The sequence below is a fragment of the Schistocerca nitens genome, chromosome 11 (assembly GCF_023898315.1).
Source record: "Schistocerca nitens isolate TAMUIC-IGC-003100 chromosome 11, iqSchNite1.1, whole genome shotgun sequence".
Classification (NCBI taxonomy): Eukaryota; Metazoa; Arthropoda; class Insecta; order Orthoptera; family Acrididae; genus Schistocerca; species Schistocerca nitens.
The window spans coordinates 159,056,133-159,075,119 of NC_064624.1; the positions used below are offsets into that span (position 1 = coordinate 159,056,133).

At 46.6% G+C, this 18,987-nt stretch overlaps 2 protein-coding genes across 4 annotated transcripts in view; both read right to left on the reverse strand.

The window, feature by feature from the left end:
- LOC126213212 (uncharacterized) overlaps positions 1-6,052 on the reverse strand; it is a 35,433-nt gene extending 29,381 nt beyond the window's left edge. Inside the window, exon 1 of the mRNA XM_049940850.1 lies at positions 5,892-6,052. Within this exon, the coding sequence (XP_049796807.1) occupies positions 5,892-6,036 (145 nt within the window). The 5' untranslated portion in view covers positions 6,037-6,052. The remainder of the gene's footprint in view (positions 1-5,891) is intronic.
- Positions 1-18,987, reverse strand: part of LOC126213208 (uncharacterized) — a 572,957-nt gene that overhangs the window by 34,847 nt on the left and 519,123 nt on the right. The gene's annotated exons all lie outside the window — the stretch shown is intronic.

Sequence of the window (18,987 nt, forward strand, 5' to 3'; positions counted from 1 at the left end):
CCAACACTACCATGTGGTCGCCTCTCGGCTGGAGTTCCACCAGAACCATAAACAGCCTGGTCAATTGTATCATTCCTGGGTCACGGACTTGCAGGGTCTCTGCTGTCGATGCGATTTTACGTGCACCAATCAGCAGTGTAAGGCTTTGTATGCGGACTCACTGATCCGGGATGTGGTGGTTCAGCTGGCTCCAAATTCTGAGGTCCGTACTGCGGCGCTGAAACTCGACAACCCCTCCTTGGAAGAGATTCTCTGCATTGCCCACTCCTTTGAAATTGCTCAAGTGGTTAACGAGCGTCTTATGGCGCGATCGCAGGTGGCGGCGATCGCGGCGTCACAGTGCGTTCCGCCCTCGCGACGTCGACATGGCCCAGCTGACCGAGGCCAGCGCCATCGGGACTCCTAGTTGTCCGACGTTTCTATGGCATCGGCGCCTTCGGTCGCCCCTCGTCGCCGGTCGCGCGGCCCACTTCCATCTTGCCCACAGTGCTTTACTGCTCATTCGTGGGCTGATTGTCCCCACACCTGGAAAACGCGCACTCTGTGTAACGAGGAGGGCCACATCCAATCGGTTTGTCGTAGTCGCTCGACTCGCTCCAGTCCTGCCCCTCCTGGGCCTAAGATACAGTCCACACTCTGCAATCGGTCATCCCACAGGATGGATGACCCATCAGCACCGAAGCTTTTCCTCACGCTCCGGATTTTCATTGAGGATGTCAGTTTTCATATCGACACTGTGCCACCATCTCCCTGATTAAAATGGTGACATATACCCAGTTGGGCTATCCTGCATTGTCGCCTCCCTCTCGCCGTTTGGTCGCCTACGCCGATGGTTCCATTCCCCTTCATGGGCAGTTCGTCGTCCAGGCGACGTACAAGCGTGTTCCCTGGCTCCTTAACCTCTTTGTCATTGAACATCCGTCGCCTTCGAATATTTTTGGCCTGGATGCGTTTCAGCTGTTTGGCTTTTCAATTTTGGACGAAGTTAAGGTCGTTTCCATGACTGTTCCGTTTCAGGACTTGGACGATCTGTGCTTCGCTTTTGCGTCGTTGTTTGCACCGGATCTCGGCTGTGCTTCCGGCTTTCAGGCACACATCACCCTAAGGCCAGATGAACAGCCTCGCTTTTTTCGGGCGCGGTCCCTTCCGATGGCCTTATGACCAGCAGTCAAGCAGGAACTTGATCGGCTCGAGGCCGCTGGCGTGCTGGAGCCTGGAACTTACAGTCCATGGGCGACACCACTGGTGGTCATATGGAAACCCAATGGGTCCCTTCAGCTGTGTGGGGACTTTGGCACTACAGTCAATGCTCAGTCCCTCGTTGACACTTACCCCATTCCCCGACAGGAAGACCTTCTTGCCAAGCTTGCTGGGGGAGAGTATTTTTCCAAGATCGACCTGGCTGAGGCATACCACCAGTTGCCCTTGAATGTCAAACCTCAGAACATCATGGTTATCAACATGCCTTTCGGATTGTATAAGTGCAAGCGCCTTCCCTTTGGTGTCTCTTCAGCACTGGCCATTTTCCAGCGATTTCTGGAGCAAAAAAAATGGTTCAAATGGCTCTGAGCACTATGGGACTCAACTTCTGAGGTCATTAGTCCCCTAGAACTTAGAACTACTTAAACCTAACTAACCTAATGACATCACAAACATCCATGCCCGAGGCAGGATTCGAACCTGCGACCGTAGCGGTCTTGCGGTTCCAGACTGCAGCGCCTTTAACCGCACGGCCACTTCGGCCGGCTGGAGCAACTTACACAGCCTATCCCTGCCTGTGTGAATTATATGGATGACATCTCGGTCGCCGGGCGTTCCCGCCAGGAATATTTGCAAAACCTTAGCATCTCATTTCACGCTCTGCAGTCTGCTGGTTTACACTGTCGGCTGGACAAGTATCGTTTTTTTCGACTCGAAGTGGAATACTTAGGCCACTGGCTTAGCAAAGATGGCATTCACCTTTGAGGTTGTAATGTCGTGGCCATTGAGGCCCTTCCTCGTCCCATGGACTTATCTGAACTCCAGGTGTAGGGCAAGGTTACTTATTACTTAAAGTTCTTGCCCCAGGCTGCCTCCGTTGCTCAATCCCTCAATCACCTGCGTTGCAAAGGGGTACCTTTTGATTGGACTCCAGCCTGTGACCAGGCTTTTCTCCGTTTAAAGGCGATGCTGAAGTCCACCCCTTGCCTTACTTCCTTTTCTCTGGACCGCCCCTTGGTTGTGGCGGCTGATGCGTCGGCATTCAGCATTGGGGCCATCCTTGCGCTCTGGGATGCTGATGGCTCTGAACAGCCCATCACTTATGCCTCTAAGACGTTGACCCCAGCACAACGGAACTACTCCCAGATAGAAAAGGAGGCACTGGCGATCGTGTTCGCTGATAAGAAATTTCACACCTATCTCTTTGAGGCAAAGTTCACACTCTTGACAGACCATAAACCCTTGGTTACACTTTTCAGACAGCACTCTCACCTGCCAGAGCGGACGGCTCAATGTCTCCAGCTCCGGGCATTGTTTTTACATAATTACGCTCACACCATCCGATATACGCCCACCGCCCACTATGCTAACACAGACGCTTTATCACATCTCCCAGCAGGCCCCGATCCTGCCTGACCAACAGGAGGTTCTCTGCTTTCACATTGATTCCGCCCACCGGGATGCGCTCGACGGTCTGCCTCTTATGGCTGCTGACGTTGCTGCAGCTACCTGCTGCGACCCTGTCTTGCGGCAGGTTCTCAACTACGCGGTCCACGGGTGGCCGTCCTATGTTACTCGTCGGATGCAGTCCGATTTCAGCTCCTGGCGCCACCTGTCCGACAGGCTCTCCGTGGTCAATGATGTCCTTCTGTTGGCCACGGAGTCGGAAGCCCATGGGGTGGTCATCCCTCCAGAATTGCGGCTTTGAGTGCTTGGTTTGTTACACAGTGGGCACTGGGGTAAGTCCTGTATGAAAGTTTTGGTTCGCCGGCATGTGTATTGGCCCATTGGAAGTTTCTTCGGAAGTTTTTCAGGGTTTTTTCCTCCCGTTAATCTACGGGGACTGACGTTATATCGCAGCTCTACGGCGTCGACTACATCAGACCGCGGTTTGAGTCCGAGGGCACGCGCCGGACACACCATTTTGACGCGTACCACGCGGGGGTCGAAGACGCCAACTGTCGTCTCATCTGGGAGACAACGCAGCGCCTAACGCCGCCAGTCGACGCCTCAACGAGAAGACGAAGCTAGACCAATCGTTGCAAGGACGAAGTGCTAGTTGTGAGCAACAACTACACATTGTTTGTTTACAGGACCTAACTGGACTTAACGACGCCGGACATCACACCGTCCGACGTTTCTTCTCAACGACAGCTGCAGAGACGATGTGGGGGGCTGACTCCTCCACAACGCAGACAACGCTACAAGCAGACCGACGCAGCGCGTCGGACAACAATCAACAGCGACCACACCCCACGCCACGACAATCCATCACGACAGTAAAAGTAAGCAGTCCACAAAATAAGTGATCATTTGAGTATGTTAGAATAAATTTTGTACTGTAGTGCTAATTGAGGTTTCATTGTGGTTGTGTTCAGTAGTTATCATGATGCCTAAAAGAAGTTTAAAACCGCGTAGTGAGGTAGAAAAGAGAATTCCTGAATTAGAAGAGGAGATTAGTGATTTGCCAGAACAAGAAGAAAGTAATAGGAATATTGTCAGTGTAGGAGGTGACACGTTTACTGAACAAGAGAAGGAAGCGATACCAAGTGTATCGGGGATTAGAACAAGGGATAAAGTCGTAGAAATACCAGACAATAATTCTGATGTTAGCGAAGTTACCGATCGAGAATGTAGAATGAATGCCGCACCGAACATCTCTGGAGGTTTAGACATACTTAGTACTATGTTACCAAAATTAAATATGATGAGTGAGCAAATTTCAGAACAGCAGGCAATACAGCAGGCAATAATAAATTTTCTGAAGTACTCGAACAGCAAGCTATTAAATTCTCAGAACAGCAAGCATCGTTTAATAGTAAATTTTCCGAAATAGCCGAACAACAGGCAATATTACAGGCAACCGTAAATAGTAAAATTTCTGAAGTAGAGAGTCGGGTAGAGGATGTTGAAGCTAGATTTGAGGATCAATAGTTAAAGTAGATAACAAATTTGAAGATGTTGAATCCAGGTTAACCAAACAAGAAAAACAGGATGTCAAAATTATCGATTGTATCGATAAATTGCAAGAAAATCTGAGTAATTTATCGGAACAATGCGATGTGGTATCCACAAGGGTTAATTCATTAACAAATAATTATAGTAATATCACGGACCATCTGAATGAAACTGAACAACAGACGGTTAAAAGGATCGATAATTATTTAATCGGTCAAGGTAAACTATTTGAAGAATTAACATATAAGTTTACTGATGAATTCAATCAAATTAAAACTCAAGTTGTTCGTGATTGTTATATACAGCTCGCAAGGTAAGAGAGGCACATAGTTTCTAAGTGAAGTTGCATGAGTAAGACTCAGAAATTATACGTTGCTTAATATCAATAGAATCATGTACACATATCCCGCAAACCGACTCGTTCCATATCATTTCGATAAAAGAATCAATGAAATTATATATGGAACATCTAACCAACTATGCGAATCCCACACATCTGGAGATGGTTTTGAGCTCAATGAGGAGATATGTGTGACTGACATACAGCCTTCCAAATTGCACTTTGTTACATCCTCTCACTCGCAAAAGGCTGAAGACGATGGACCTAAAATGTCTAAAATTAAGTGTTGTTTCTTGATAAGCAAAGCCGTCCTTCAGTGTCAGGCTGAGAAAGATTTATACTCTTACATGACAGTACGTGCAGTAAAAACCACCTCTCACAAGGGAACCTCCCCATCGCACCCCCCTCAGATTTAGTTATAAATTGGCACAGTGGATAGGCCTTGAGAAACTGAACACAGATCAATCGACGAAACAGGAAGAAGTTGTATGGAACTATGAAAAAAATAAGCAAAATATACAAACTGAGTAGTCCATGTGCACGATAGGCAACATCTAGGATAGTGTGAGCTCAAGAGCGCCGTGGTCCCGTGGTTAGCGTGAGTAGATGCGGAACGAGAGGTCCTTGGTTCAAGTCTTCCCTCGAGTGAAAAGTTTACTTTTTTTTTCGCAAAGTTATGATCTGTCCGTTCGTTCATTGACGTCTCTGTTCACTGTAATAAGTTTAGTGTCTGTGTTTTGCGACCGCACCGCAAAACTTTGCGATTATTAGACGAAAGGACGTGCCTCTCCAATGGGAACCGAAAACATTTGATCGCAACGTCGTAGGTCAACCGATTCCTCCACAGGTAAACACGTCCGATATATTCTATACGACACTGGTGACGGCATGTGCGTCACATGACAGGGATATGTCGTCGACCCACCTAACTTGTACACTTGGCGAATGGGTAAAAAGATTCTTCCACCTTGCCCGATTTAGGTTTTCTTGTGGATGTGATAATCACTCCCAAAAGACGAACAGATAATAATTATCTGAAAATAAAAAATTAAAATTTTCACTCGAGGGAAGAGTTGAAGCAAGGACCTCTCGTCCCGCAGCTGCTCACGCTGTCCACGGGACCACGGCGCTCTCGAGCTTGCATTCTCCTTGATGTTACCTATGTTGCACATGGACTACTCACTTTATATATTTTGCTTATTTTTATCATAGTTCCACACAACTTCTTCCTGTTTTCTCGATTGATCTGTGTTCAGTTTTTCAAGGCCTATCCAGTGTGCCAACTTATTACTAAATCCGAGGGGGCTGGGATTGGGAGGTTTCCTTGTCAGTAGTTCGGAACCGCAAGGCGGATAGCGTCGTGAGGATCCAGACTGTACGAAGGAGTACTCACCGATATACCGACAGTAAGTCCTCTGCACCACTTTTTCGCCGTAACTGATCCGCTTCGGACCGCGGCCGATGCGGCTGCACACGCAGTCGAGCAGCGAAGTGCCATTGGCGGCCAGGAGGAGCAGCAGCGGCGCAGCGGGCGACATCGTCTCCAGCTCAGACAGTGCGCGCCTCGCGGGAACGGCGGCCCCAGTATAGCGGCAGGCGTCGAGGAAGTCCTTCGCCCGGATGATTAAAACCACAGGAAGTGTGGCGTCCCGCGTCTGCTTCGCAGCTGCACTCCCTTTTCCTGTGTGGGTGACCAGCCGCCAACACACTCACACACACGTCTATACGCCTGCCGCGCCTTTTTAGGACGACAGTGAGATCCAGGATCAGAGCTGTGGGCGATGTCCAGCAATGGTTGTTTACCGTTTCGACGTAAATATCATCACCTCTACCATTATGGAGAGTGTAGGTAGCTGCTCTTAATGTAGAAACAAATTTAAGCAAATTCACAGTGACTGATGCAGAACCTGTCGTGCTGAGAATAGACCGCTGTCCGCCCACTTAACTGAGTGGTCAGCGCGTCTGTCTGCTATGCAGTGGGCCCGGGTTCGACTCCCGGCGGGTCGGGGAGTTTCTCCGCTTCTTTCCTTGTACTATTAGTTTTGCCACTCTGATTTGTGTCCGAGGCTCAGTATATGTTTCGAGTAGCGGTTCGCCTGGATGACGTCGAGTCCAGAATCGACGGTCGATCTGTCGATAGGTTTCCATCGATCGACCGTCAGATCTAGACAACCCCGTGGCCGGCGGGTCGGGGAGTTTCTCCGCTTCTTTCCCTGTAATATTAGTTTTGCCACTCTGATTTGTGTCCGAGGCTCAGTATATGTTTCGAGTAGCGGTTCGCCTGGATGACGTCGAGTCCAGAATCGACGGTCGATCTGTCGATAGGTTTCCATCGATCGACCGTCAGATCTAGACGACCCCGTGGCCACACACGCAAGTAGTTTGACAAAGAGCAGATTGTAATGGTCCAGTGTGTGGGAATGAGCGTCTCGTAAGCGACGAATCTGGTCGGCTGTTCACGTGCTACTGTCGTGATCTACGAACACTTGTCGAAGGACAGCCTCACCACGAGTAGGGAGCAAAGTGCTGGAGGTCCGCGCCTCATCGCAGGAGGTGGAGGTCGGCGGGCTGGCCGCTCTCCAATGCTGGACTGTGGCAGACCTGAAGACAGAGCACACTTGCGTTGCTGTCACAAGTGTTTCGCCGCACACCGTTCAGTAAATATTTATGAACATGGAGCGCCGCAGCAGATGACTCTTTCGTGTTTCCATATTGACCCAGTGACATCACGAATTGTGATTTTATTGGCCACGATACCGCCGAGATTTGACCGTGGATCGATGGAAACCTGTCGACAGATCGACGGTCGATTGTGGATGCGACGTCATCCAGGTGAACGGCTGGTCGGAACGTGCACTGCACCCCAGACACAAGTCAGTAGGGCAAATACAATGCTACAGGCACCTAGGTTTCCATAGGACGGGTGGTACTCTTCGAATGCGCTGCGACAGCTGCTGACTTCAGAAACATTATAGCTAGCCACCAGCAGCCGTTCATGAATGACGTCTTCCCCATAATCGATGGCACCTTCCACGAGGATAACTCTCCGTGTCACATGTCCCTAATCCCGCTACGCCGGTTTGAGGACCATCACACTGGACTCCATTTCTCGGCCTACAATACGGGAAAAATACGATCTATATAGGTTTCAGGGGGCCTTTTAATTGCCAACTGCTGTTATTTACACAGTTTCGCGTACAGCTGTTTTATTTGCAATAACAGCAATAACTTTCAATTAATATCATCGATTATATTTTTTACTGAATGACAGTATCTCTGTCCCTCATGAAATGGTGCTTGAGAAGAATTTAGTATTTGCTTTCTTCGTACATTATGAGTTATACCAAGATTACGCGTAATTAATTATATACAATCTGCATATTTGCCTGCCAAGCGTTGTACTTTAGCTAACACGTGTTTTTCTGCTGTTGTAAGCTTGGGCCGGCCGAGGTGGTCGAGCGGTTCTAGGCGCTACAGTCTGGACCCCGCGACCGCTACGGTCTCAGGTTCGAACGCTGCCTCGGACATGGATGTGTGTGATGTGCTTAGGTTAGTTAGGTTTAAGTAGTTCTAGGGGACTGATGACCTTAGAAGTTAAGTCCCATAGTGCTCAGAGCCATTTGCAGCATTTTTTTATAAGCTTGGTTGAAATCAAATGGCTCTGAGCACTATGGGACTTAACATCTGAGGTCATCAGTCCCCTAGAACTTAGAATCACTTAAACCTAACTAACCTAAGGACATCACACACATCCATGCCCGAGGCAGGATACGAACCTGCGACCGTAGCGGTCGCGCGGTTCCAGACTGTAGCGCCTAGAACCGCTCGGTCACCGTGGCCGGCTATAAGCTTCTGTAAAGTTTGGAATGTAGGAGACGAGATACTGGCACAAGTAAAGCTGTGAGCACCGGGCGTGAGTCGTGCTTCGGTAGCTCAGATGGTAGAGCACTTGCCCGCGAAAGGCAAAGGTCCCGAGTTCGAGGCTCGATCGGGCACACAGTTTTGATCTGCCAGGAAGTTTCAAGGCTTCCTTTTATTTCGTGTTTCCAGCGTTTGAGTGGGAGTATTTAAGGTAAAACTCGTTTTCAAGGAATAGAAATTCCTAGTTCATCATTTATATTTTGTAAGCAAATTTTGGTTCTTATTTATTTGTAGAGAAATATGCCGTCTACTCGTTCCAGTATTTCGTGGCGAATCATCTATAGCTTCAAAAGAAACTCGTCAGTCTCATCGATCCGGATCCACTTGTTCACAGAGGATAATTGTACGTGTGTGATCTCACGGACTGTCGTCGCCTCATCGCTGCCGTCGTCGCCTTCTGGAGCTGCTGCCTTCCGCCTGCCCACCCCGAGGAGCCGCCGCTGCCGCTTTTCGCTCCAGGAGGACCGCACCTGCCGGCTGGGGCTGTCTTCAGTGCCGTCGCCGTCCCAGTTGCTGCCGTCGCCGCCGTCCCCAGCCGTTGGTCGTCGTCCTGAAACCCTTCTAACGCATTACTATCTTTACGGCGTTGCTCATCGACCCACATACGTTATCTCGCATCTCTAGCTGCTTCTCTCACACAATTAATGACAAAAATTCAGAAATTCAGGGTCGCCACGAGCCCAAGCCCTTCCTATTTAGAAAAGAAAAACGGAGCTGGAAAATTATTAGTTTAATTGCTTTAATAATTTAATTACAAGCACGCAAATTTCTTTAAGCAGCCAGATACACAGCACTCCATGTCGCGCATGAAGCAACTTGATTAATTCAGGATTGGAAAGCCAGCCGGGGTGGCCGAGCGGTTCTAGGCGCTACAGTCTGAAACCGCGCGACCGCTACGGTCGCAGGTTCGAATCCTGCCTCGGGCATGGATGTGTGTGATGTCCTTATGTTAGTTAGGTTTAAGTAATTCTAAGTTCTAGGCGACTGATGACCTTAGAAGTTAAGTCGCATAGTGCTCAGAGCCAGGATTGGAAATCGGAGTAAGGGGGTAAGATCGACACCAAAGAATTTATCTTTCAAGTCGATTATTTATTGTATCTAAGTATTTGGTTGCACGTCCTAACTACACACAACTGGTGCCTGCCTTGAAATATTTAAGTAGGAATTACGCGAGAATGAAACAGAGTACAATTTAACTACAGCAAGAAGAAAAACAGAAGACGGGGGTGGGAGACAATTATACTACCATCTCCTTTGCATTAATACCATAAAGATATCTCAGTGAGATTTACATTACGATTCTACGCATGCACTATTCTGGACAGAGGTTTAACCAATACACAAGGGTGTGCGATAATTATTTAACACACTAACTGCGTCTGCTGCTTGCAAACGGCCGAATTAGAGCTCGTGGTGAATTCTGACTCAGACTGTTGTGCTGCTTTGTAGAAAGTGCGCGAAAGAACAGATATTCTTGCAGCTCATTAAACAAGCAAACTGTTAAAATAAAGCCTATTGCGGTGCCATGCTGGACCAGAAGGGTCATTGATTACCAAACACGTGGCACAAAATCGACACACAAAGACAAAAGCAATTTCCACAAAGTATAAGATTAAAAATCATTAAAAAAAATAACTCGCTTCACATGCTTCAGTTAAGCTGAAGTTCTTAACTATTTCGCCAGTTAAACATAACGAAGTCCTAACTCAACCTGATTCCTATCACCTGAAACCCCCCTTAAGAGCTACCATCCGTACCCACCAAGCGTTCATCGAAGAGTGTCGCTTTCTCTTTAGACATTACCTAGCTCCCCGTGCAGCGAAAGCTACCAGAGGGGTAGCCGTCCGTCACCAACCTCACACACAAAAACAGCCCTCGACTAAGATGGCAAAACCTCTCTGTTCAGGTATTGGAAACCTAAGTTGGTCATCCTGTCCTCTCCTTCGAACGAGAAGCAACATCGTCTGCTCCCAGCAGATGATGACCAACTCAGCGTTTCCCACAAAACAAAACCGAGTATTAAATAGGCCTCATTTGAGTGCCCAGTCTTTCTGGAAGAGTTCATGAATTGAGCTAAAATCAGGTAGTAAAGTGAATAAGTTGTACCGAATTCGACAAGCGTCTTGTAAAACGACTTCACAGAGACGTTTCACCCTTCTAGTGACATGGCCCGTGTGGCGGGTGTCAGCAGGGATGTGTTGCGCAGTCTGAACATTGAAGTAATGGAATGGCCAGCGATGAGTCTCGACCTAGACGCCATCGGGCATTTGTGTGACATGCCTGGCAGACGAGTTCACGGACGCCCTGTTCCACCACAGGCTCTCCAAGAACTCTAATGGGCTCTCAGTGAAGAATGGCAACAGGTGCAGGAGCGCGACCTCCGTACACTTATATGGAGCATGCCACATAGGTGTCAGGCGACGATAAACGTTCACTGAGGGCACAGGGAGATCTAATAAACAGACTGCCTACACTACGCTTGTCCATACTCTCTTAGAATACTGCTGCGCGGTATGAAATCCTTCCCTGATAGGATTCACTGGCTACTATAAAATAAATAAATAAAATATAATATTAATTATTGTATATGTATGATACTGATTGGATGTAATTAATATTTGCTTATCTGGAACGTGGACGTTTAATTATTTGGTATCAGACGCTTGACAATGGCTTTTTCGTAAATGCAATGTTATTCGTAGTTGACCGTGAAATGTGATTCAAATAATCGGACTTCGTATTTAAATCGTTTCCAAAGACTGCTGCGGTAGGTGCGGACTCAAATCTAAATCTCAATATTAGAATAATTTGCCAGCCATGTCAATACGTCGTACAGAGGTGACTGTCTACTAAACATAAAAAGTTTACACAGTTAGTTAAATCAGATATATTCAACGAATAAGCCTACAGTTACATAATTCTACTTACTTTCATAAATATAAATTCTTTACAGAATCGAGTGCCTAGTAAGATTGCAACTCGCAGTGTTCTTATATAACATCAAATGTGGCGGTGTGCCAGTTAGTAAAATATACGTGCTTCCCGCACCAGTTGTTCTGCAAGACCTCCCCCTTCTTAATGAAACATAAGAGTGTCCTAATTGTATTTTGTTTTATCAGCGAAATAGCGCTGCAGTTCTGTGCCATAGGCTTTATTTATTTGTCAGAGATTAATTATTTAATTAAGATTTCGCGTTTCCGAGGAAACTCACGCACGGCATGCAAATGTGCCTTTATAGTACGTCGGAAAAGTTCAAAGAAGAGCAGCACGTTTTGTGTTATCGCGAAATAGGGGACAGAGTATCACTCAAATGATACAGGATTCAGGCTGGATATCATTAAAACCAAGGCGTCCTTAATTGCGGCGGAATGTTCTCCGAATGCGAAAATATTTCGTTGACGCTGACCTACACCGTACTAAAATAAGGGAAATCAGAGGTCGCAGAGATTGGAGTAATAGAGAATTGTGATGGTCGTTCGACGAACCCTCTGCCAGGCACTTAAATGTAGATGTAGGTACACGTTGTTGAAGATCTCGAAGTTCTATGAAAAGCACCAAAGATCACGCGACGAACGATTGTTTCCACTTGTTTTTGACGCCTGTCGGACATTTAAGTTCCTTTTAGGTGAGCGAGTGACGATGTGACGCCCCGTACTGCGGCCGCGGTATTTTAGGGTCCCGGTACGAGCCGCTGCTGGAGTTGCTCGCCCACGGCCGTCTACTGGCTAGCGTTGCTACCTGGGCATGACGGGGCCCCGGGTTCGATTCCCGGCCGGGTTGGGGATTTTCTCTGCCCAGGGAGTGGGCATTTCATCGTTCATCGTCATGCGTGACAGTGGCTACAGTGGGCTGTGTAAAGAAATTGGACTGTGTAGAAACGGTGACTTTGTACGGGCGCTGATGGCCGTGCAGTTATGCGCCCCACAAACCAAACATCATCATCATCATCATCGCCCACCACCGGGCTGTCGCAAGCGGGAAGCGGCGGACAGCGCAGGCGAGCCCTCAGCTGCGGTCGCAGAGGGAACGGCTGTGACGCCATCACTGGTCGCCACGCTTCCTCCAGACACTTGCACTCTCCTAGGCTATTCACGGCGCGCTTCGTAAAACGTTCGGTTTCACAATACGACTTGGAAGGCGAGAAATCGCAATCCTGCGACACTAGCTTTCTATTAAATGCTAAACGTACACTGGTAAGCCAAAACGTTATGACCACCGCCCACTGCGGGGTCGGTTGCCACTGTATAGCACTGCGCGAACGACATGCGGTGAGGAGAGTATACAGGGTGTCCCAGCTATCTTGTCCACCCAAAATATCTCTGGAACAATAAGAGCTATTGGAAAACGACTTTCACCGGTATCAATGTAGGGCTGGGGCCCATGAATGTACAAATTCTGGAAACATTCTAAAACGAAAGCATATGTGTTTTTTAACACAAACTTTTTTTTATATGGACCTCCTATTTTTTTCTTCAGTAATCCATTGCATGACAAAGCACATACACAATGGCGTTGATTGCATCGCAATATTCCCATTACATCCCGAGATATTGAGACGCGAAGTTGACGCTTGAAACACCCGACATGCGCTGCTAGCGCACGTCCTGAGGCTCAGGCGTGGACCGCATGCTCCCCGTAATCGCGATGTGATTGACATGTGTAATCACACCTCCATACTTATCAAGAGGGACACTTACTTGTCAATCACATCGCGATTACGGGCAGCATGGGGTTCACGCCTGAGCCTCAGGACGTGCGCTAGCAGCGCATGTCGGGTGTTTCAAGCGTCAACTTCGCGTCTCAATATCTCGGGATGTAATGGGAATATTGCGATGCAATCAACGCCATTGTGTATGTGCTTTGTCATGCAATGGATTTCTGAAGAAAAAAAAATAGGAGGTCCATTTAAAAAAAGACGTAAGTTTGTGTTAAAAAACACATATGCTTTCGTTTTAGAATGTTTCCAAAATTTGTACATTCATGGGCCCCAGCCCTACATTGATACCGGTGAAAGTCATTTTCCAATAGCTCTTATTGTTCCAGAGATATTTTGGGTGGACAAGATAGCTGGGACACCCTGTATAAGCTGGGTAAAGATGGATGGGGAATCATTGTAGCGATGCTATGGGCCGGAAATGGGGACTCCATTGACGTGGACGATTCTGAGAAAAAACTGATACTTATGATCCAGTGTCTGTGAACGAGTACCTGGTAAACGGCATAGCTGTTCACTAGCTACTATCATGAGCATCTACGGAAAGAGGTTGAAGAATGGTGAAAGTATCACTAGGCTGTAATTGGTTGGACATCCACGACTCCTCCCAGAACATGGGGTCCGGAGGCGTGCCTGCTCTGTAAAGCAAGAAGGGTGGCGACCTGTGGCATCTCTGCAGAAACACCACAGTGCTGGTGGCAGCACCAGTGTTTCGCAGCACACCATTCATCGTACATTGGCGATCACGGGGCTCCACAGCAGACGACGCCTACGTTTTCACGTGTTGGCCCAACGACATCGTCATTTACGATTTCTGTGGACTCAGGATCATCGAGATTGGATCAATGGAAACGTGTCGGCTCCACGGATGATTTACGTTTCTGCTACAGAAGCTTGATAAATAATGTCGTGTGACTAAGGCCTCTAGTCGGGTAGACCGTTCGCCGGGTGAAAGTCTTTCGATTTGACGCCTCTTCGGCGACTAGCGCGTCGATGGGGATGAAATGATGATGATTAAGACAACACAACACCCAGTCCCTGAGCGGAGAAAATCTCCGACCGAGCCGGGAATCGAAGCCGGGGCCTTAGTATTGACATTCTGTCGCGCTGACCACTCAGCTACAGGGGGCGGACAGAAGCTTGATGTTCGTCTCCACAAATGCAGTCATCCAGGCGAACATCGCCTCGAAACAGGTACCGTGCCACAAACGCACGCCGCTGGGAGCAGTGTCATGCTATGGGAAATATTCGCTGCTGACCATTTACACCCCTTCGTGGCAGATATCTTACGTGATGGTGATGTCGCCTTTCGGCAGAATAATTGCCCATATCTCGAACCTAGAATCGACCTACAATGGTTTGAAATCACTTATATGTCTTGGACACCAAATTCCTATGATGTGAATCCTATGGAACGAATCTGGGTCGCGTATGCAAGTCAGTAGCCAGTTATTTATGGGAATTACATTCCTTGTGCGTAGCCGTCTGGTGCCACATTCCTTCACAAACCCACCACCAACCTGCATAATCGATGACACGCAGAAATGGTGATGTATTGCGTTACAAAAATGGCCCAATAAGCTACAAAGCAGACGGTCAATGTTTTGGCTCATCAGTGTATCTTCAGGTCGACAGTTCGCTGATACTGGGGGAGGTCTGTCTTTGAACGACTATATTTGTGACGCTGTTGTCGCCTGTGTTATCTACACAAACCCAACTCGGTCATATCCCACTAAATAGATCTACCAGTTCAGTACGGCAGCTCAGCCGACCTACCAGACAGTACTTCTTTAGAAATGAAGACAGTAATATGTCCTTGTTTAATGTTTCAACATGTCTAAGAAAGGTCAAAGTAAATGAAAAATGAGCCACTACTTAATTAACGTAAGTATGTCGTAACAAATAACGATAGTCCACTTCTCACGAGTCCATAGAACGCGCTGGAAACGGCAAAATGACGGAATGCGTTGGTAGCGATATACGACTTTAAAATTTAGTAGACGGTAAGTACGTGAAAGAAAATGCGATACGTTTAATCAAGGTGCTACTATGTAAGATGTAAAATACATTTCTTGATTACAAAAAGTCCTCGACCGAAGTAGTAAATGTATAAATGTCGTGACAAAAGCGTCTGTCACATTATTATGGGGTAACATATTACGAGTCCCTACAGCATCGGTATTAATGAAACGGGAGACAATGCATAACTGGGCACTTCCCAATGCACTGACAATGGAACACAACTTTTAATGGCGTCTGTCGCATTGCTCCTATCATCGTGAGTAGAGACGAAATAATTTTATGGCGTCTGTGATGTGGAAGTGAAGACTCAGAGACCTATGAATACTGTGATACCGACTGCTCTCTGTACCTCGATGTATACCTGCGACACAGTAACCTATGGTGCCCAGTTACCCTCATCTGTTCTATTCCTGTACGGTTTTGACTGCACTGAAATTTGGCTGAAGTCCTCTATGTAGGTATCTAATAACAGCTACAAGTTTCCATGTTTGTACTGAGCAGTCAAAATGAACGGTACGGCAAACGCAGATCTCAACATTCAGATGAAATTTTGGCTCAAAATGGTTCAAATGGCTCTGAGCACTATGGGACTTAACAGCTATGGTCATCAGTCCCCCAGAACTTGGAACTACTTAAACCTAACTAACCTAAGGACATCACACAACACCCAGCCATCACGAGGCAGAGAAAACCCCTGACCCCGCCGGGAATCGAACCCGGGAACCCGGGCGTGGGAAGCGAGAACGCTACCGCACGACCACGAGATGCGGTCCGAAATTTTGGAAACCGTTTTTCACTAATCATGTACTTACATGTTAAACATCAATCGTCTTTGCTAGGGTCAACAAACGTCGACGTCCGGAGCTTCATAATTTTTACACGCACGGTTTCTGCAATCCAGCTGTCCTTGACGAAGCGAACTTATCAGCCTCTGTGTAATATGAACAGGAGACATCAACAAATAGTGCAGAGTACGGTTTACTGACAGACGCCAGTGGAGTCATGATGCGGTGGTGGAAGGCGAGGAAGGGACTGCGGGCAGATGGATGTTCAAAAGCCTCGTGCACGGGCAGTGAAGCGTTCATAGCTGACTTATTAAGCGATCAAGATTACGCTCGTCGTGGAAAGAAGTGCGCGATGGGCACTACTGCAAACACATTTCACCAAAAGGCGTTAGGCGTTTAGGCACGGCGACAAAACTTCTCAAAGACTGAGGACCCATTCAGACCGCTGTGCACAAGAGTTAGGGGGTGTCTTGTCAACGGCCACTGTTTGCCGTGGCTCTTGGCCCTAAGCGAGAGGCTGGCTGTGGCCATAAGCACATTTCCAGGATCGATATCACAGAGTTTGCGTGATAAGACAGAACTGCTATTGGCAGATCGGTTTGCTAAGACGGCCCTATGTACTACGCAGTAGCAGTCCTACTATTTGACGTTCACAGAAACAGACTGAGTACCAGATACGCTTCCCTACGTCATTATTTTACTGAGAAAACGGTGATTCAAATACTAGATAAGAATTCTATCGTCGCAAATGTCCCGCAGATGGGTTTCTCTCATATTGGGCAATGACTTCGAGATAGTCTCGTAGATATACAAATCGCGACGATTTGTGGTACAGCTTTGCGATGTCGACTGTTGAAACACGACGGATAGCACGTTTAATAAGAGGAAATAAAAATGACAAATTTGTTTTCTTAGTTATCAAAAAAATTGCGGGTTTGTTTTAACATATAGCAAGAATGTGAAACCGACTACGGTAGAATTACGAGACGTGAGACGCGGCAGGAATAATACTAGCATGTTGCCAACAGAGAGCACGTGATCCGTTTGTCGAGGCGGACACAAAGCCATGAAGAGTATAAGGTTTGCGCTTGTAGGCCGGTGAGTTAAAACACGATCGGACATATATCTACCATTTACACGCTTTCAAAGTGTGTTTATATCTGTACTAACAAAAAGAGTCATGTTAAAACTGGAAAAAATTAATCTGTCCAGAAAAGCGTGATCTTTTTAGTGTACTTAATGTATTGTTCTAGTGAGAAGCTAGAAGGCCCTGCTCACTCGATTCCAGGGCTAGGATATGTGGCAGTGTAGAGCTGTTCGTAATGAATGAGACGCGAGTCTGGATGTTAGGACGTCACCATAGGGTATCAGCAAGAGACGCCTGCCGTTGCCTTTAGTTAATGAACTACCATCCAATAAAATAAAAATAAAAATAAACTGCACAGATGCTCACTAAACTCTTGATAGTACGAGAGAAAATATTAAAAACTTTTTCTTTTCGCGTCGGAATGGAAAATGCCATAATAAGGACAACATATCAAGCAGTCAGCTCCTAGAAAACGAGTAAGGCCAGAATAATTACATGTTGGCGACAGAGTTGGAAACGGTTACATACGAACGGCTGAGATGTTTTTAGAGTGTATCGAAGCCAGAGCCAGACGAAAAGTAAGCCCTCGAAATTCCTTAAGTTCCTACAACGACGGAGCTGCTCGGGTGTGGCCAATAATAGACCAAGCTCTGTCGCTTCCAGAATACGTGAAAACAGTATTATTAAACAGTTTTATGGGCTAGCAAATTCGCTTCATATGCTGGTTGGACAGCGGTGAGTTTTCTGCACTGCTAATGATGCATTTGCTTGCCGAGGGCCAAAAAAACACATGGGAAAACGGTTAAGATATTACGAAACCTGAATATATTTAGGACGACAATGCGAGAAAACAGTAATAAATGTGAATATTCGCTGCAGTGTTTTAGGCAAAATTAATTACGTTATTTATATTCAGGTACAACCGAGGGACATCAGTTCCGTTTTAATGATATTCTCTTAAAATTGAATCGAGCCCCACGTTGGGCGCCATTTTAATGATATTCTCTTAAAATTGAATCGAGCTTCACGCTGGGCGCCATTTTAATGATATTCTCTTAAAATTGAATCGAGCCCCACGCAGGGCGCCATTTTAATGATATTCTCTTAAAATTGAATCGAGCTTCACGCTGGGTGCCATTTTAACGAAATTCCTGGAATGAATGATTTGAAATTTCGTTGAAATAAAAAAAGGAAATAATAATTTTATTTCTTGCTTAAAAGTTAATTTGCCTTAGTGCGAACTTTGTTGTAGAACCACTCTCTTCATTACGTGTGGTAATAAAAAAACAAATTTTACTTTCTTAAGGATTACGTACATTTAAAGGAAATTATTACATGCACTTATATTAATTGGATAGTACTATCTGGATAAGAACTGAGTCTCTTAAATCATTCGGCCTTGGCATACACTTTCCAGAATGCAGTGGGTTTTTCTTTTTGTGAAATATTTTTACTGACTTTTATCCCGGCACTAGCCATAGAACATAAGAATATTTTAATTAACAGAAAATGTCTTAATTATTGCCAAGCCGACATTTATCACTGATCAAACCTACTACATTACGCATGTGGTTTATAGATGACGTGGGCATGCTCATTTACATAAATAATTCACACTTTTAATGAATACTAATATATTTAGCCCAAACAACAAGTCAACTCACATTAATTCGTACGCTTTGATTAAAGGCGGCAAAGTCTCGACAGATACAAAAGAAGTACATCTTAACTCTGCTGGATAACCACGATGCATACACAACCTTTAGTGCCCACAATGCGGGTTAATGAATCAGGCGCGTCTAATGGGCGCGAGCGTAGCTGCACATCGCGTCTGCTAGAGCGATCAAGGATTAACACTACCTCACTTCTTCCTCACTTCAGCTGCTCTGTCCACAACTGACCCTTCCTCACTCTAGCGGCTCTGTCCACACACTGACTCTTCCACACACTAGCTGCTCTG